This window comes from Rhipicephalus microplus, chromosome X (assembly GCF_043290135.1).
Source record: "Rhipicephalus microplus isolate Deutch F79 chromosome X, USDA_Rmic, whole genome shotgun sequence".
In the NCBI taxonomy this organism is placed as follows: domain Eukaryota; kingdom Metazoa; phylum Arthropoda; class Arachnida; order Ixodida; family Ixodidae; genus Rhipicephalus; species Rhipicephalus microplus.
Genome location: NC_134710.1, coordinates 100,977,628 through 100,998,305, shown reverse-complemented (window position 1 = coordinate 100,998,305; position 20,678 = coordinate 100,977,628). Strand labels below are relative to the sequence as shown.

The following is a 20,678-nucleotide window of genomic DNA, read 5'->3' as shown; positions in this document are numbered from 1 at the left end:
GGCTGGAGACAACAGGTTATTATTTTCAAGAAAATCGGTAATAAAGTGAGCAATAATGTGTTCAAGTACCTTGCAGCATGTAGACGTTAGGGAAATTGGGCGGTAGTTTTCCTTCAGCAGGCGATCACCTTTCTTATGCACAGCTACAACCCTGGCGAGACGCCAGTCATCTGGTAACGTTGCCGTTTTGAGTGATTCAGAGAAAACAGTGGTTAAAATATGCGATATTGGTTCAGCGTATCGACGCAAGAAAGAATTCGGTATGCCGTCAGGGCCACCAGAGGATTTTTCTTTTACGCCAAGTAACAGTGACAACACACCCTCAAAGCTGATAAAATCCGAATCAGGCAAGGATGGAACAAGTTCGAGAGTTGTAGTATCTTTTGAAGAAAACACGGAATGAAGATAATCATTCATAATGTTGGAAATTTCTGTTAAGTCAGTAACTACTAAGTCATTTTCCCTTAATTTTTCTAAAGTTGGAGCCTTATTTCCCAAGTATTGCCAAAATTTTTCCGGATTATTCTTTAAGAAACTCGGTAAGGTCGATGAAAAATATTTATCTCGGGATGCTGTTAGTGCGCAAGAAAGTTCAGCTTGAATTTGTTGAATACCATCGGGATTTCTGTTTGATTTCTTTTTGGCGCGCTTTAGTTTTCGCTTAATGTGTACAATGTTACTGAGGGCACGTTTGCAAAGCTTTAATGAAACTTGTGCATCCCTCGATAAAGCCCTGAAATAAGGTCAGGAAAGTGTGCAAGCATAGTGGGCAATTACAGTAGTTCCTGGCAGCTAGCTACAGTGCTCACACTGTAGCTAGCTGCCAGGATCTCGTGGCATAAATGTGCACTAACCGCAAGATACAAGCCTTTTACATTCTTTTTACCAAAGTGTAGGAAAACAATTTTCTGGCGTGACCATCTCCTAACTTTTTTCTATGTATGTTCTCACATTTGTAAAGGAAAGGGCTGCGGAGTGAAAACCAGCACTGCTTCATTCAAATGCATTACCTGCTTCCACTTAGATCCCATGCATATTTATATGTGTACAGCACTTTCACAAAGAACGATTGTGTTATGCATTCTAGTGGTCATGTATCAACAGCATGCTGCACACCTGAAGTGGCACTAGAAGCTACATATGTGCTGCCAAGCAGATAATTGGAGTTCATCATGATACGGTTCGGTGATAAGTCATGCAGGTCATTCTTTGGTAACCACCATCACACCTCTGTACATCTCCATATATCCATGTTCATATAGACTTACTCCACTGCCCAGCTCACAAAAATACTGTGGTGCTTATATTCGGGCACTTTATTCCACATGGTAGGCATCCGCCTTCATGCCTGCCGTTGTTGCTGTTGTATTTTTGCCGGTGTGTGTGCTGTTTGCTGTTGTGCAAAACAGCGGCAGCTTAACTGACAGTCTGTTGCAGTTAATTGGGCAGAAAAGCACAATGAAGTGGAATAAGTTTTTGACAATTTCCTGTTTACAAAGATGGTTGCAAAGAATTAGCCACAGCTGTAAAATCGGAGTACATGTCTCCCAACACTGACTTATTTACAATGCATCGTATTGCTTCACAGTTGTGCTAAAATTTTGTCAGCTGGTTATGACCAAGTACCAGGCTGCTGGTTAATTTGCGTAAGTCTATTTGGGCCTCCTTTGACTTGTATGATCTTGCAGTTTCAGAATCGTCATCACTAGATAGTGCTGACAGTGATATCAATGCTGTGCTGCAACAAAAGCTGCAAGAGTCGAAGGAAATGATTGATGCCCTGTCCCGTCTGCAACAAGAGCGGCTGAGTGCCACGCCACCAGCACACCTGGGCCAAATCCAGGGTGCCAGTGAATTGGAACTCGAGCTCGGTATGTCCCCATCATCTGTTTCCCATCATATCCTCTTGGATTCTTCTTAGCTTCATGTTCCTCTTGATCATGCTAGCAGTTTTTAGCGAACTCCTGTTTGCTTTTTCCTGGGTGAGGCAGTTCTGATCAACCATACAAAGCAGGCAGATAATGAAACCACGTAATGGGCAGTTGTTGTTGCCTGTGGTTTTAATATATATCAAGACGTAGCGGAAAGGTCAACAAAAAACAAACTTGATTAGAACAGACACCAGACCCTCGTCTTCTGCCTTATGTTTGTAATGCTCTATCAGTTGACCAATCGGGCTGTGATGACTGTTTTACCATTCAACTTCTTAATTCACATCTTGGTAATTCACGGCCCAACTCCAAGGAACTCTATTTCTTAAAAAATGCATTAATTAACATCAAAATTGAGTGTCACATGGATACAGTAAAAGCTCATTCACCCAGATCTCACGGGATCGGTGAAAATGTCCGAGTTAATCGAATTCCGGATTATTGAATGAACCATCAAAATAAAGGAAAAATGTACTCCGCACAGACAAACCTTTATTTCATGAAAAACTGTGTCAACTTAGTCTGCCTCTTCATTGGAATAAGTGCTAGAACGATCTTTTTCAACCCCATGTCTTGGTGTGTACGCTCACTGTCGCGAGAACTGATGCAGAACTTTGCGAGGACAGCGAGGGCTTCGGCGGCCTCCTGCACTGTGCGATGTCGCGTCGGCTCATCTTGAATGTCATCATCGGAACAGTGGTTCTGATCCCCTTCAAGCACTTATGGAGGTTTAAATTAACGTTTGCAGGTGTTGAGGGCGCCATATGAGCTTTAGAATAGCGCTTGCTCCTCCCAGGGAAAAGTCTAGGAACTTTTGCTCAGACCGCAAACCCAAATGCAAAGAAGCTACACACATCACTTAGCGGACCTCGCGGGCCGCAATCGCCACACGCTATTTTGGATTTTCTGTGGGTGGGTCGCGAACGCGAATGGCAGCTCACATGACAACACATGCAAAGTGGCAGCGACTGCACCGCAAGGGCTCGCGGTGCACTAATCATCAGGCAGCAAACCGGCAACGGCCACACCATCATCAACGCACACAAAAACAGCCTGAGAACGTAATGACGGTTTTTATGTCAAAGCTCCAACTCTCCCAACAGTCAACTCTATTGATGTACCCAAGCTGCACATGCTATGTGTGAAGCCACAACGCAAAAAAATCAGCAGTGTAGATGCCGCGGGCAACTGGGGTAGCGGCAGCTGCACAAACTGTCCTGTCATCCGTGCATCCGGCGCTATGTGCGGTGCATTCCGAAGACACTGGATGCACCGGCGGCCCAAGCGCTTCCACTGAGTAGAGTTACTGCATATGCTACTGTAGGTCCGCTATCACGCATAGTTGCGCATAGGTCCGCTGGCACGTCCATGTTAAGCAGGAAAGCTACCGCTCTGGAATGTAGGAGCCTACGCGGCTTAGCAGCTCCGTGTACTTCCTCAGTGTACGCTCATTCATCACACGTCACTGACGTTGGCCCATCCCATAGCTAAAGGGAAGGGGGAAAGGGGGGGGGGGGGGGGCTCGTTCCCGAAACTCTGCGTACGTATATTTTAGTGAAAATGACTAATACAAATGAGTGTTTTTCATGGTCGGCCCCCTACGCTTGCAAGTCGGCCCTCTACGCTTGCGAAAAAAAAAATTACTGCATATGGGTTGGCGCTGGCGCAATGACTCTCCCTTACAAGAAGAAGAAAAAAAACTAAAACGTACACCAGAAAACACTACCGCAACACGGACAAACAATCAGCATCGCGTGAGCCGAACCGCCTTGCGCTTCGCCGGACGGACTGCTTGACAGTGCAGTAGTAGCAGTAGTGGCGCTGCGGTCACCAGCACCCGCGCGGCCACTTCATGGCCGCGCGGGTGCTGGTGACCGCATTCGCCGGGTGCGCATGTGAGCGCGCCCGGCGAATGGTGGCGCTAGTGGCGAGTTCTGTCAGAGGTGCAACTCCGCTACCTAAAGGTAGCAGATACAATAACTCTACTGCTGAGTAATGACTGCCGCCACCTGGCCACTTCTCCCCTCATTCACTATCATCTTGATCATATTCTGCCGCTGCTGTTCGTTCGTTTTCGGTTTCTCCAAAACTTCGGTTTTGTCGGCTTTGCCGTCGGTTACAGCGATGGAGCCGAAACTCCATGCTTTCAGTAACCAGAATCGGTTACTGAAAACATGAAGCCCCGATAGCCCTCTCTGGAATCGCCCAAGTCTAAATCTCACCGCATTAACGAGCATTTGACACCATTGAAATATACACAGTTTTGCTGGGACCGCATTGCGTGTCCTAGTTAACTGAATTTCCGAGTTAAAATCCGGATAAACGAGCTTTTACTGTAGTTTCTGTGTGCGTTGGCTCTTGCACTGGTCACTTCCTTTGTGAAGCAACTTGCTTACCTACCATCTTTATCATCCTCTGGCGACAGCTCCCTTGAATCTGAAAGTTTGGATAAACGAGCTTTTACTGTAGTTTCTGTGTGCGTTGGCTCTTGCACTGGTCACTTCTTTTGTGAAGCAACTTGCTTACCTACCATCTTTATCATCCTCTGGCGACAGCTCCCTTGAATCTGAAAGTTTGTGCTTAGATTAGAAAGACATAATAGCTTCAAGCTATGCAGCACTAACTTGCCCAGCTTTGTACTCTTTCGGTTGTAACAAGTTTCCCTGTGCACATGTTGGTCAGATAGTTAGTGGTGTTTTTTTAGAAGAGCGTAAATGGTGCTGGCTCTTCAAATAAAATTCAGTTGGCAGTTAACACTCATCCTATTGCTGTCCTTGTCTCCATTCTCCTTCCAGGTACACTCACGTAATGGTGACCTTTTTCATGTACAGCCATTATTGTAATGAAAGGCAACACATGAGCACGTGGCAGATAGCCTCAAAGCCCATATGTGGCACTTTATTGTGCAACATGCGCTAACAAGGAAATAGTCATTTCACTACTTCTGTCGTCTGTAGCCCCCCTCTCTCTTTTTTTTAATCACTTCATGTTGTTATGGCAGATGCTTCGGCTAGAGTGTGAAGCTTGTTACTGATAGTGGGATCATGCCATTACAGCTTCTAGAATGATGTTGTGTGACATTTTTAAATGGAGCACTGCTTGGGACATGATGTAGGTTGTTGTAATAAAAGAAAACAAAAAGGTAGTTATGGACAGTTTTGACTTGTTCATTGCTGCTGCACAAAAAGGTGTTTCTTGTGCTCCTTCTCAGTAGAAAAAAAAAAAAAGGCCTTAAAGAGACACTAAAGAGCAAGGTAATTTTTCTTCTGTTAGTAAAGTATGATTTCACAATCTCAAAAACACCACTGTCAACACTACATCACACTTAGTAAGCGCGAAAACGCACGTAAAGAAAATGTGGGTAGGGACGCCACCTTGCGATTCCCGCACTAAACAAATGCTTTAACAAGAAACTTTAAAAGCGTCTGTTGGGTCCTACGTAGCTTTCAAGCGATCTGTGGGCACCATAGACCTTGCATACAAAGTTTCGGAAAATTTCATTTAGCCAAAGTCACCAAAACACCGAAATTAGGTTTTGAAATTTCTTGTGTCACAGGTGGAGATTTCAGCGTGAGATTTAAAAAGGCAAGCTCAATGTTTTATTTTCTCCACTAATAATGAACTAATGATAGTGAAACATATGACATTATAGTTCTCAGAGCGCCGTCGGTCAATGTAAACCAAGTCATTGTTCCTCTTAGTGTCCCTTTAAAGGTCAGAAATACTCTTGGCCTCGTTGGCACCTTCAATAAAAGATGGTAGCACTTGTTTTGCTGTGTGGAAGAAACACACAGGATAAACACTGAATGGGAACCTCAAACATTGTTCTTCGCATGCACCAGCAGTAATGATTAACAAGCACTCTTCATCACCTCTTTGTATTGTCTCTGGCAAGTGAAATGAGGCGTCATTCAAGATTTCAAAGATGCTTTACTGGCTGCTCTACTATAATGAAGAAAAACTAGCAAAAAGCTAGAAAAAATTGCGCAATATTATTTCTATCTGCCCTTCCATGTTACGTGGATGCCACGTTTGTCTGTGCACAGCCGACCTTGTGCTTATTCACCGAGTGAACTTATATTCATTAAGGACAGAAAGCAGTACTTTATGTATATATGATAATACTATAAGAACTAGCAGTAACCCAGATGACACCCCACTATTAAGGGGGGATGCTACACCTTCCAAAAACTCTTTTATTTTTGCGAGTACCTCAGTCAAATTTGGAGAGCCTATGTAGATTTTACTGCTGATTTCAAAAATCTAATTCTTTTTTTGCTGTGACAATTAGTTTTAAAGATATAATGAACTGTGACTTTTTCAATTAAGGCCTAATTAGCTAATTAACTGTAACTTGGATATTGATGTGCAACCTATAGAACCAATTCGGTATGTTCACAGTGTGCAATAAAGTATAAATCATTGTTCTGGGCTATTTCGAAGCAAAGTTGTGGGATGTTGAATATGACATGAAAAATTTCCCCATCTACACTTGAAACAAAAGATCCATTTAGAGAATTTTCTCCAAAAATTATTACAATAAAACTTACTTTACGACACATCCCCTGCATTTATCTTCGAAACAAAAAGAAATCGTAATGATAACCCAGATAGAACAAGAGATATTGCTCCGGCATAATGGGAAGAACATGAAAATTGTCGTTTTGAGAAATCGAGAAAAAACGTGGGCACACATTTTTATTGCAGAAGATGCAACAAGACAACCTCAAAACGCACCAGAAGCATAGTCTGAATGCATTCTGTGCTCATGCCTCCTCTTCACTATCTTCCGGAGTTCCAATGAGGCTGTTCTTTTCTTGTTGGAGACAATGCTGCGACGGTGGTCTTTTTCTCTCGCTCTCCTGGCACCAGTACTTGTCGCATTCATGTCCATTTCACCTAAGATTGCCGTTGCAGAATTCAAATTGCCCGTGTTGAAGCGCAGCACTGCTTCTGCAACAGCTGCTTCAACAGCGAACAGGGACGCATGGTGCTCCTTGGGGGCCAAACTCCAGATTACCGAATGTAGGCTCTCGTTGGAGTTCTGCGTTTTGCCGCGTTCGCACCTCTGAAGCAGGGCTCTTTCCGAAAGCCGGGTATAAACCAATAGTAATGCCTATGCCACGTCTTTCGGTAGATTGTAGGCATGCCTGGGGTCGGGCTCACCCTTTGCTTTTGCGGCATTGTGCCGACACCATGAAGTTTCACCAGCTGGGCACAGACTGTGGTCCGAGCATTCATCAGTGGAGGTGACGTGGCGGTATGTGGCCATCACAGCCTTTTGCATCTCGCCCACGTCACCTTCATGCGATTTCAGAGCCCGGCCATAATATGTGCTCAGCCTGGTGATCAGCTCACCTGTGAGCCTGCCTCTCCCACCAAGGCCTCTTTTCCCATCGCACTTTTGTTTCTGCACCAGGTTTCTCAATGCGGTGCCCATCCGTTTCTGTACATGATTAATACAGTCTTCCTTCTGCACGTCAATGTAATCATACACCTTGGCGTCTTGTATGGCGCAAAATGTCCTAGAGTCTCCATGAGACAGCATAGTTGTGTAGCGCAGGCCATGGCGTTCAAGCGACCTCTGAAATAGAATTAGAGCCGCCTCCACTTCCATTTGCCCCGCTTTGCTGTTCGTATTTTTTTGGCATTTGTGGTTAGCCTTCCATTCTTGATAGCCCTCACTACTAGGCTTTGGGCCCACCTCGCAGCCTAGGCAAAAGTTGGAAAGAACGACGTAGTCCAACACGTAGCCACTAAATAATTCGATAACTGTGCCCACGCCGATGTGGGAAGAATGGCCTCGCGTCTTCCAGGTGCCGTCGTAGCTAACGGCAATATTGCCCCGGTGGCCGAAGCACAAGTCATCATAAATTGTTCTAACCTTTTCCGCACATTCGCTCGTAGCGGACTCAGCCGCTCGCGTTGCAGCGGGTGCCAGCGTGTTCTTCAAATGCCGCTGAAACGTCTTGTGGTGCATATCGCGGTGTGAGATGCCCATTGTTGCGAAAATATCGTTCATTTTCGTTTGGCCGTTGCCGGTAGCCACCATCGCCCTCGAAGCGAGAAGATTTACTTCAAACGGATTGCACGTTTTCGTGCCAATCGCGCAGGGCGAAGTCCATTCATTCGCGATCTCGCCGCACCTTTCACACTGCACTAGCACTTTCACGGCAAGTCCGTAGTCCCGATCCCCTCTGACGATCGTAGCCGGTCCGTGGCAGGCTTTGCAACACAAGGCACCCATTATCGCGTTTAGGATATCTAGATGCATAAGCAGATAAGGAGCAGCGTGGTCCGAGTCCTGTGCGGTTGCCTCGCTACAACTCGCGGTGAAAAAGTCAATTTTCCGTGCAGTTGCTGGCGCCGATGAAAGCCGGTCGAGCGTCGCTTTCTCCCGGGCATGATTTTCTTCAACTTCGGCGTTTGTCACCACCTTGGCGTCGATTCGTAGTCGTCCGGAGTTCGCTTCACCGTCATCGTCAACGGAGGCAACGCGCTCGGTCGCACCATCGCTGAACGGCCGCGGAGCGTCGACACATCGTTCGTCGGAGTCAACCAAGGGCTCTGATGACTTCGTAGACTTTCTCCCACGACCTTTGCGTTTCCTGCGACCAAATGCGTGCACGGTCCGATACTTTTTTGCGTTTCCGAATTCGCCTAGACTTAGGTCTCGAATTACGGTCTTGAATTCGCCTAGACTTGAAGAAGGAACGACAGAAACTGATACGCAAGAAGCCAATCAATCAGCTAGCACTGAGAGGGAAAGTACAGGAATTCAGAGTGTCGCTGCAGAACAGGTACTCGGCTCTTAGTGAGGAAACCAACCTTAGCGTAGATACAATGAATGATAATCTGACGAGTATCATTACGGAGTGTGCAGTGGAAGTTGGAGGCAGGGTAGTTAGACAGGACACTGGCAAGCTTTCCCAGGAAACGAAGAACCTAATTAAGAAGCGTCAAATCATGAAAGTGTCAAGTACAACAGACAAAATAGAACTGGCAGAGTTTTCGAAGTTGATTAATAGACGTAAGGTATGCGATGTAAGAAGGTATAACATGGAGAGAATCGAACACGCTCTGAAAAACGGAGGAAGTGTCAAAGCATTGAAGAGAAAACTTGGGATAGGCAAAAGTCGGATGTATGCACTAAAGGACAAAGAAGGCAAAATAACTACCAATATGAATAGGATAGTTAAAATAGCGGAGGAGTTTTACAGAGATCTGTACAGTAGCCGAGACAACCACGACCTTAATACTATAAGAACTAGCAGTAACCCAGATTACACCCCACCAGTAATGATAGAAGAAGTCAGAAAAGCTTTGGAGAGCATGCAAAGGGGCAAAGCTGCTGGTGAGGATCAGGTAACATCAGATCTGCTGAAAGATGGAGGACAGATTGTGTTAGAAAAACTAGCCACCCTGTTTACGAGGTGTCTCCTGACAGGAAGAGTACCAGAGTCTTAAGAACGCTAACATCATCTTAATACATAAGAAAGGAGATGACAAGGACTTGATGAATTACAGGCCGATCAGCTTGCTCTCTGTAGTGTACAAGCTATTTACAAAGGTAATTGCTAACAGAGTAAAAAAAACATTAGAATTCAATCAACCAAAGGAACAAGCGGGATTTCGAACAGGCTACTCAACAATTGACCACATTCATACTATTAATCAGGTAATAGAGAAATGCTCAGAGTATAACCAACCACTATACATAGCCTTCATAGATTACGAGAAGGCGTTTGATTCAGTAGAAATATCAGCCGTCATGCAAACACTGCGGAATTAGGGCGTAGATGAAGTATATATAAACATTCTGGAAGAAATCTACAGGGGATCAACTGCTACCATAGTACTTCATAAAGAAAGCAACAGAATACCAATCAAGAAGGGTGTAAGGCAGGGGGACACAATTTTCCCAATGCTATTTACCGCAAGCTTACAGGAGGTTTTCAGAAGCCTAGAATGGGAACAGTTAGGCATAAGAGTCAATGGAGAATACCTTAGTAACCTGCGCTTCACCGATGACATTGCATTGCTGAGTAACTTGGGGGACGAATTGCAACTCATGATTACGGAGTTAGACAAGGAGAGCAGAAAGGTGGGTCTTAAAATTAATCTGCAGAAAACGAAAGTAATGTACAACAACCTCGGCAAGGAGCAGCGCTTCGAGATAGGTAATAGTGCACTTGAAGTTGTAAAAGACTATGTCTACTTAGGGCAGGTAATAACCGCAGAGCCTAACCACGAGATTGAAGTAACTAGAAGAATAAGAATGGGGTGGAGCACATTCGGCAAGCACTCTCAAATTATGACAGGTAGATTGCCACTATCCCTCAAGAGGAAGGTATACAACCACTGTATCTTGCCGGTACTTAGCTACAGAGCAGAAACCTGGAGACTTACAAAGAGGGTTCAGCTTAAATTGAGGACGACGCAGCGAGCAATGGAAAGAAAAATGGTAGGTGTAACCTTAAGAGACAAGAAGAGAGCAGAGTGGATTAGGGAACAAACGGGGGTTAAGGATATCATAGTTAAAATAAAGAAGAGGAAATGGACATGGGCCGGGCATGTAGGGCGTAGACAGGATAACCGCTGGTCATTAAGGGTAACTAACTGGATTCCCAGAGAAGGGAAGCGGGTTAGGGGGAGACGGAAGGTTAGGTGGGCAGATGAGATTAAGAAGTTTGCGGGTATAAATTGGCAGCAGCAAGCACAGGACCGGGTTAACTGGCGGAACATGGGAGAGGCCTTTGTCCTGCAGTGGACGTAGTCAGGCTGGTGATGATGATGATGATGATGATTTGCTTTTGTATCAATGGCTTGTGAGATAGTAAGAGCAAGAGTGATATGTAAAAAATATTTTGCTCTAAATACTTCTGCAGCTGTGATAGCAACGGTCCGTTTGAAATAACGTACTCAATTCATGGTTATAGTGGCCACATATGGATGGGGAAGAGATGCTAACACCCTTGTGCTTAGATTTAAATGTATGTAAAAGAATCCACATGGTCAAAATTACCGTATTTACTTGCATAATTTGCTCCCTCACATAATTTGTGCAACCAGCTTTTGCCAGCTTTAAAAAATTTTGCCAGCTTTAAAAAAAAAAACATTCACTTGCATATTTTGTGCTCTCCGACCCGCCCGAGCCAACTCGTCCGCACGCCCGCAGAATGAACTGTTGGATGCTTCGAATTGGTGCGGGTCACACGCCTCACCAAGCAGGCGAGTGCAGTAAAACGGACTGCGAGTGCGAAGACCTTCCTTCTCTGCGTAGAATTTGTTTCGGAGGACTTGGCTCAAACTAGGCATACTAGAATACTGTACTCGAACACTCATACTGGTTCACGGATTGCCGAAACTGCTTCGAGCGTTTCCTAGAACTTTTTGCATCGGAGGCGTGCTAGGGCCTGTCACCCTGTCACATCTAATGTTCGCCTCATTATATGCATCCACGCTGCAATGCACGTTTGGCTGACTTCGGAAGTTTAGGTTTCGCCATGTGTCTGTCGCGTTTATACTGTTCCCTTGATATGGGCTACAATAATTATATGTATGGTGAAATTCAAGCTCGTTGTTATAAAGTTTGCCAAAGAAAACGGGAACCGTGCCGCTGCCAAGCACTTCAGCGTGAACTTCTTCCGTGTGAAGATTGGCGCGCTCGGTATGGGAGAAAGCAGAACAGTGGGCACTTGCTAATACAAGTTTCCTGCTGTTGAAGAAGGCCTTTTCAATTATGCATAAACGCTTGTGTTTGTGTCGTGGGAGATAGTTTCTGCCAGCAACAAGAAGAGTTTTAAGAAAATGGGCTATTCAAATGCACTCAACAGAACTGAAGACAATGCTCTTTAGGAGGGCGGTGACAGCGGCCGCGACGATGATTTGCTATCGCACCTCTAGATCAGTGATTCCAACAAGACCGTGCGTGACTGCATCTTACTGATTAAAGTACGTGCTAATTCTGTTAAATAAACAAGTGCACTTTGTTTGTGCTCCTTTTTTGTTCTTTTTTTAAATGTGTATATTGTACGCATTATAACTATTACTCATTATTTCGTGTGCATTCGATAAACAGTCATGTAGTTTGCACACCCCCTTTTCAAAGCCCTAAAATTGTGACAGAAAAAAACATGCGCATATTATCAGAGTAAATTCGATAATACAGAGTCCCCTACTACAGCAGGCCTCGTAATGATGTCATTTTGGCATATAAAACCCCATCAATAGTTATAGGAACAATTCTGATTATATTTCAATACACATGTTCCTGTTCAGAGAAATGTTACCATAAAAAAGGGCTATGAAAAAGAAATAGTAACAAGGAAAAAAAGAAGGCATTGGTATCATTCTTGACAGGAGTACAGACACTAAAAGAAAATGCAACCATTCCCCCCCACACATTTTGCTCATGTGCCTCTCACTCATATATTCCCTATTATAATGACAACTGCTGTAGATTCACTTTTTGCTTTGGTTAGTTGCATCGGCATCAACAGGTGCATTTTAAGCATTGTGGTGTGTACATTTACAAACGTGCTTACATCTTTTACGTTAGGCATATCTCCAGCATTCCTCTGTTTTTATAGGCTAAGTGACTGAAAGTAGGGTGTAGAGATGTGAGAAGGAGCTTAGTGCGGAACGTAGATTTCTTCTCCAACAACTGGAAGCATGAAAAAATGTGCAAGCTTATCCAAAGCTTCATGCACCGACATTGATTGCATCAAAATACAATGATCGCATTCTTCTCTGTGCATTGAAGAAGGGAGCTTAAGGGTTGTTTTTTTGTGATGTGCTATCTCATCAAGGCAATAGGCAATGAAGGCAAGGAAAACATTTAAAAAATTTGAACATTACACATGTATTAGGAAAAGGGGGATTCATACCCACCAGTGTGCAAGTTACTATTTTGTTTGCACAATTCATTTGCTTTTTTAAATTACTATTTACTTGTCTTTTTTACATTTCAAATGAACTTTCATATACAGTCGAGCCCCCTTATAACGAACCTGAGCGTGACGTGGCATCCCTTCGCTGTATGAAACACAGCTTTTAAAAAAAGTTGCAAGTGAAAACAGAAACTTTTTTTGCCCCCAAAAGTCCGTGATGCACGTGTTTCAAAGAGCAGAAGCGATGAGCGCGGTCTCGAGTTCATTTAAAACGGCAGGGTGCTCGTTCGCCGAGGCCCATGGCATAAGCTGCATGAGGCATTGGTTCCAAAGTTTCATCGTTCTCGCAATACGATTCGTCCAAACCGCTCTCGCCACGTACTTCATTCACAATGCCCAAATCCGTGCACGGTTCCGTGGTTCCGCAGTGTCGGCATCACCATTGGCCGTAATTAAACCATCGCAATAGATGTCCCACCTGCTCTCCCAGGTCGGAGTCGATGACGCGCTGCCACAAATCGCTGCCGCAGTTCGGAAGCTTCAGGCTCGGCATCGGGCCCGACGTCGACGAAGTCGGCCTCGCGAAAACATTTTCGCGCGCATGTAGTCGTCACCGCCGCCCACGAAATATTCACCATCTCCAAAGCTGAATACCGGGACGCCCGAAGCGGCAAGTTGGCTGCCAGGTGGTCAACAGCTATGAGCAAGCGCTCCGCAACGCGGCACCTAACGCGCTGATTACGCTCAAGCCAAGCGGTCACAGTTACGATGTTTTGTTGAGTGGCACGAAAAAGCGTGCTAGTCCTCCCGTCAGCCATCATGACCACACACGCACACCAAGAGCGAGCAAGACGTGCACACGCGACACACATGCTAGAGCGCGTGGAACAGCTCTAGGCCCGTTTTCAGTCAGAAATGAAACTAATTTGAGCCAGCGTGGCGGGCGTCGCGGAGCGGCGGAGACGCATGAAGGGGTTGTGAACACGAGAGGGAGCAGACTTGCGAGAGAGGGGCAAGGAGTTGCGATAAAGAGAGGGAAGGATGCGGCGGGAGGGCGACCTTGAAAACCAAAACACATGGGAAGGAGGCAGGTTGGGTACCTTGCTTGAAAGGTCCGCGAAACTCACACGTAGAAAAACTTAGAAAGAGTGCATGGCTGCCTGAATCGATGCGCGCCACGGCGTTCGTAGAATCGGCGGCCGTTGTCAAAAAATCGTTTCGTTGCGCCGGCGGGTTTCCGTGGTCTCACGAACTTCGATATTTGGCGATTCATTCCACACAAGTTAACAGTCGTTTTCGTGCTTCCGCATGCGCGCGGAAGGCATGCTCAGCCGAGTGCAAAGTGTGCGAAAACAAGTCCTAAACACGAAACTAATTGCAAATTATTAGAGTCGGTGGGGTAGCGTACACGCGTGCACTAGACGCAGACTATCGGATACAGTCGGTGGCCGACGATGTTGGCAAATGGTCTGGTCACTCCAGGCCGGCGACGCCAACAACAGTACCAGCAATCAAAAACAGGGTTGATGGCCGACCGTTCTTAGAAAGATCGGTGGCAGTGTGAAAACATGGGCCTCGTCTGGCGATGCGCGGTACTCAGGGTAGCGGGGAGGGGGGGGGGGGGGACAAAGGACAGAGGGGTGCGTAACAAAAAGCGGTCGGGGAGAGCGGCAACTAGAGGGGCGCGGAGGCAGGGTTGGCGTTTAACAATAAGAATGTATGAGCACCTCGCTGATGCCTGATCGGTGGTCGAAATCGGTTTCCGGGGAAGTCTGCAGACCGCTGACTCCGTTCGCTGTAACCGATCAGCAGCGCTTGGACACGTTCGTTGTAAGTGCGGTTTTGTGCCATTGAACCAATGTATATTTTAACGGTCACGCAGATATTGTTAGTTTTAAGCGAAAGTTCGTTTTAAGTGGTGCCGATATATGTGGGCTCGACTGTAATAATTTTTTATAGCTTTCTTAGCTTCTAATGGTGTCCAGGGAACAAAATTGAACCCTTCGTGTTTTACTTTTTGTTCATCGTTTATGAAATTATATTCCTTCTGTAACCCTGATAGAGTACAGAAGGAGCCTTGCAGTCTGGTCCTGGCAAATGCATACACTACTAAGCTACCTATAATGCTGGTGCTATTTGTACTAATAGACATATTTATTGGTATGCGAGAGGGCAATGCAGCGCTTGACTGCATTTGCTACACACTCACATTTGCCCATGCCAGCTGATTTCAAGTTTGGTATAAAGCGGTTGAAGGCTGTTAATTATAAATTTGACCTTGACAGGATTGACAGAATTGGTTAAAGAATACAGTGAATAAAATTACGAAAGCATAGCGTGATTGCGAACTGTTAATGTGTGTCGTGACTTGAATGCAATTCTGTGAAATATTTCATTGATTTTAAAATATAGCAGCTGCTTTTGCACTCTTAAAAGCTGGCTTTTTTGTCTGCAGCCTTTAAATGTATTCCTTGAGTGATTTCCTTTATTTTCTGCTTCTAGCTGAGAAGATCGCAAAGACACTTTCAGAGCTGGCTTCTCATGTGAGTTTGGCCTTTTTTTTATAGATATGTCATTGCATCCTCATAATAGATAAAGATTTGTAGCTCAGGGTCAAGACCTTACCTTAGTACTGTGTCGCGTAGAGAACTTCTAAGGTGTCAAAAGCCTTCTATTCTCAACTGTGCAGTTCTGAAATAAGTCCTTCATTCTCGTGCAAAATCAAACAGGACACTGAAACTCGTATAACTGCCGACATGGCTAGAAGGGCGACATTAGATATGCCCCACGAAAGAGTGGCTGGAGAAGCCGACATAACTTTATTTTATCAAAGGTATGGGGGAGGGGGGAGTATATAAAGGGCCAGTAAACAGGCTCAGACTTTTTTACACCCCTCAAACAAGCTAGCCAATGGTACAGTACACCATGGCGATCACTTTTGCCAAATATTACAGCGCTGCTTGCTGTGCAGACCCTGCATATTGAAAAACAATCAGGCGGCTGTTTCCCTCACCTGTTCAATTCCCCTTGTACGCGCAGCCTGACGAAAACTTGCCTGCCCATGGGTAACGTTACGCACCACTGAGCTCGTTCATTAATTCTTTGCCCTACGAAACAGCGCCTTGGCCCTGCGGCAATGCAGTTTAAGCCACGCTGTCCGCATTTCCTTTTATTGTGCTGCCATTTACGGTTTTGCAAAGCCAGAGAGACCGGGAGAAGCGGTGTTGCCAGAATGAGAGCCTCGAAGATAAAGAGGTGTCTTACTACTTCTTGCAAGGGGAAAAGTGCAACTCGCTCCGTGTTTTCTGCCAGTGCCGCTATGACACGTGCTCATGTGGAGGAAGCCCCACTCGGTTATTGTTTGCGCGCCGATGACGTATCATGGACGTCGTGTCACGTTGCCGAAGTGGGCGGAGTCACGACGACTGACTGCTCCTTCCCCTCTTTATGGCGAAGAAGCTGAAACAAATGTTGTAAACCCTGTCATTTCCTTATTATAGCACTTTCTTCATTAAGTTTTTGGACCTCGTGGTTATTCACTGGCCATTTAAGAAACTTGTTGTGCTATATAAGACAGGCTATACACTCAATCTTTCAAAACTTCAAATGTGCCAGTGTGCTTTCTTGGAAAAGCTTAACATTTCATAAGTACAAGTTATGAAACCATCAGCTTGCTTTCAGTACTATATCAAAAATGTTTACAGAGGTGATTGAAACAGTATAATGTACATATGACATCAATCAACCTAGAAAGCAAGCTGGTTTCAAGAAAAGGTTTTCTACAATGGAACAGCCACGTGATCACGAGGGTAAATGAAAAATCTGCTGAGTACGACAAACTCTTTTTTTATAGCTTTAATAGACCAATTCAACTTGGTAAAGACATCAGCAGTCTTGGAGCTTTTGCATCTTCAAGGGCACTTGAAAAATACAGGGTGTTTAAAAAAAATGTATACCAAAAATTCTCAAGAATGGGGGTTATGATATGGGCTTGCTGCCCTTGTGATTACTATTTATGTAGTAGCAAAGATCCTAAGATGTCTAGACATGAATTGAAACATTATAGAAATTAAAATTATTACTTATTAATGAGAGGAGACAGGTGGTCTGTTCACATTAGGGAATTGGAAGTCCTCCCTGCAAAGGAACAATTGCCACTTTGCGATCCTAAAAAGTGGCCTCAGGTAGCAATTGTGGAGTAATAATATTCACAGGCTTATCTTTGACACATGACAGTCTTCCTCTGCAAAAAAACAAAAAACAGGGAATAAAGCGCTTAGTATATTGAATATTTGAAGTTAAGGTAATTCCCGAATGACGTTATGTGTGTTGTGTTTTTTTTTTTGAAGAAAATATGCAAGAGAACACGCACATTAATCTTGTCCTCTTCAAACTTTCACAAATAGTGGGTATTCAAACACACCTCTATTACCTTCAATCAAAGCACATCAAATTGTTTTTATACAATTTCCTTTTCTCATCTGCATTATTATACTATATGGATATCTGATATGGGGCACAACGACTGACACAAACTCGTCCAAAATTCATTGCCTGTAGCAACAAGCCGTAAGAATCACTTCCAACGAACCTTATGATGCCCATACAAAGCCTATATTTGAAGATCTTGGAATAACATAATTGCCGAACCTGTTCTTTTCTTTTGAAACTGTATCAAGCATATCGCAAAAATGATTATTATTTCAGAAAAAAAATGACTCTTTGCTAAGAAAACTTGCCGCCCCAACTCCACTTTCAAAAACATGCCGCATGAAGCAGTCACACGTGGAACATTTGCTACACTCGTACTAACAATGGCTGCCAAATGGTGGGGTACTTGCTACCATAGACTCTTACCTCCTCGACTAATACGGTAAACTAAACAATTGAATAGCCTACCATAACTAAAGTGAGGGCGATTTTTGCCGCCACCATTTTTAGTCGTGTCATCTAAATATAAACTGATAAATGTGCCTATAAGCCGTCGCAATGTGTATAAGCTTTTTCTTATTTGCACCTATTTGTTGTCTACTGCTGTTTTGTTTTGTATAGTTTTGTGAATGATCGGGCACGGTCCGTTGTCAAGGCGTTAGAGGCTTTTTGCCAGCCATCTGTAGCCTCACTAGTTTTGTATTCCTTCTTGTTGATGGGGAACTAAAGTTAGGTTAAAGTTAAAGATTAAGTTTAAAACCAAATTGACCAACGAAACCAAAGCTCTGATGAGTGCAGCTGCCATATCCGGGCAGATGACCAAAAAGTGTAAGTTTAGCATTTTTTGAAAGCATTCGACCGGCCACTTAGATATATCCCAATATAAAACATTGGGAAAAACGCATATAAGAAGTGAGCTTGTAACATTACAACGTATGTATTGACAGCTTGTCCCAATAAAACAGTATAGTATACACCTGTCATTGATTGAAACTTGCAGCACACATCTCGTGAAACATGCTTCAACGTTATTTCAACGGGGGTTTTGCGCTTGGTGTGTACAGTACCTAAAAGGGTTACACAAGATTTATTTTAATAACTTGTTTTTTGGTACTATGAAGAAAAAAAATAATGTATGAGGTTGCTTTTTTACAAATGCAGGCGAAGCCAGGAAGCATAGTGAGTGTGGAGGCAATCCGCAAGGCCATGGGCATCAACTACCATCCTCCCACAGCAACACCTTGTCATCACCACCATTCATGTCCACATGTGGCGTCACCTTACAATGTCTCAGCACATGATCTCCCCGACAGCAGTAGCAGCAATGATGTCTCATCACGCACGAATGACTCTCCATCTTCCAATACTTGACTCTTGTCTTATTCTCAAACGAATATACAAAACTAATAATAACGTAGCGCGTAAGAACTGAGACACAGGACAAGAGGACGGGCAAAGAGGAGCTACGTTATTAGTTATGTATTACCAACACGTCCAACTACATACCCTTGCCGTTATACAAAGGCTTGTAGGTTTCGGCTAAGGTGCTTTGCTTAGCCAATGGGTCAGCATGGTCTGGAGAGCACATTGGTCATACGAGACATTTTGTTGTTCACTGGTATTCATTTTCGTGTGTGTGTGTGTGTGTGTGTGTGTGTGTGTGTGTGTGTGTGTGTGTGTGTGTGTGTGTGTGTGTGTGTGTGTGTGTGTGTGTGTGCGTGCGCGCGCGCGTGTGCGTCAGGGCTGTACCCAAGATTTTTTTTTTCGGGGGGGGGGGGGGAAGAGCACCTTTATTATTTTGGGGAGGGCACCTCCCTTAAAGTTGTCATTTTCCACTCTCTATGCCATGGTGAATAAATTTTTTGGGGGGGGTGGCACTGGCCCGGTGTGCCACCCCCTGGCTACGACGCTCTTGGTGTGTGTGTGTGTTTCCTTTTTTTTTTTCTTCAGGAATGTGGATGAGACATTTGGTTGTTCACTGGTATTCTTTTGTGTGTGGGTGTGTGTGTGTGTGTGTTTAACTTTGGGAGCATTAGTCTGCAGTGGAAATAACCGATAGCAGGATTGTGTTTTTGCCAGTGCTGAATCATATTGAACTGCTTAAGAACAGTAGTATGTAAATAGTAAAAGAAAACCCACAAAATGCAGCCAAAATGAAGAGCAGCATGGACACTTACAATTTTATATTTGGATCAGAAGACTGATGACCAAATCCTTCAGTGTTCTAGATGCGAAGCAGCTCTTTGACTAGACTGTGTAACGCTGTCCCTCAATCCGCACAGCTCCCCTCGCCCCAGGTGTTGGAGTGCTGCCAAGTAGCTCCCACCCTCCTAGCAGTGCGCGGTGACGTCTCTCTCTTTCGCCTGCCGCGCGCTCACCGTGTGTCGGCTCTCTCTCTCGCTTCATCCGCTCCACCGCTCGCAACGCTCGAATCCACTCCTCACGTAGCCATCATCTCACCCACGCCACCTCTTCCCACCTGTCGGCGAGAAGCCGCGAGATTGCGGGTGCACGTGCTGTGCACACCTTGAGAATCTCGCGTCGCCGACAATGTGGACAGAGCGCCGCTGCTTGCCGAGTGATCGCGCCGATGGGCGGTACGCCGTCGCGGCATGCTTCCTGCTAGTGTGCGCGTACCATTGTTATCGCCGGCGTTGTGAGGGTTAGCGAAGCCGATCGCGTTCGTGAATGACAACGTCAACACCGACGAGGCGCGAGCCAGTCAAGCTGAACTCAAGTGTCGGCAGTGGGAGACCAGCACAACGACAAGATGCGAGTCAAGAACACCGATCGCGTTCAAGAATACAGACGGCGCGGGGGTAACACCGTTGAGAAGCGAGCCAAAAAAGCCGAGCGCAAGCACCTTTAACGTCTCCCTCCACCCTTGTCTGTGTTCCAAACAAACGCTTACTCGAGTAAACACTACACAGAGTTTCGCTTCTAACAGTTTTTCCAGCACCCGCGTCGACGCTCACTTCAACTGAGTCAACGCCGTGCGCACCGCTGCTGCTTCGCATAGCATCAGGGCTCCCTTTAGGGAGATAGTCCCTAGTTTCTCTCAGTGAGACAGCCCATGCGCTTACCATGTTTTTCCCCCTTTTCTTGGAGGGTTGGAGAGGCGGAGGGTGTCTAGAGAAGCTTCGTGAATCTCTAATTTCTTCTGTCTACTAGGAAACGTTCAGCCTACCTGAACAGGACACCCCACATGGTCATGGTGATCGCGTCTCTGCAAATACAGACTCCCCACATGTTCACGGTGATCACGTCTCCGCGAATACAGTGTATGAAGAACAGGAGGTGCATCTGTATGTTTTGCAATGCCTTACTTATTCCAGTCATCAGACACCAAGTGAAGGTACGACAAGATTTGGCTGATCAATACGCCATTGAATTTTTTTCAGGGGCAGAACTCGCTTAAAACAAA

The 20,678-nt window shown here is 45.1% G+C and overlaps 1 protein-coding gene across 5 annotated transcripts in view; it reads left to right on the top strand.

Annotated features, from left to right (window-relative positions):
* LOC119176302 (bromodomain-containing protein 7) overlaps nucleotides 1–19,161 on the top strand; it is a 116,437-nt gene extending 97,276 nt beyond the window's left edge. For 4 of the 5 annotated variants that reach the window (XM_075877334.1, XM_037427514.2, XM_037427513.2 and 1 more), the window contains 3 exons: nucleotides 1,689–1,871; nucleotides 15,326–15,366; nucleotides 18,416–19,161. In XM_075877334.1, coding sequence (XP_075733449.1) covers nucleotides 1,689–1,871; nucleotides 15,326–15,366; nucleotides 18,416–18,625 — 434 coding nt within the window. In that variant the 3' untranslated portion in view covers nucleotides 18,626–19,161. The remainder of the gene's footprint in view (nucleotides 1–1,688; nucleotides 1,872–15,325; nucleotides 15,367–18,415) is intronic. The other variant, XM_037427515.2, reaches the window with a different exon arrangement.
* Nucleotides 19,162–20,678: the final 1,517 nt, after the last annotated feature.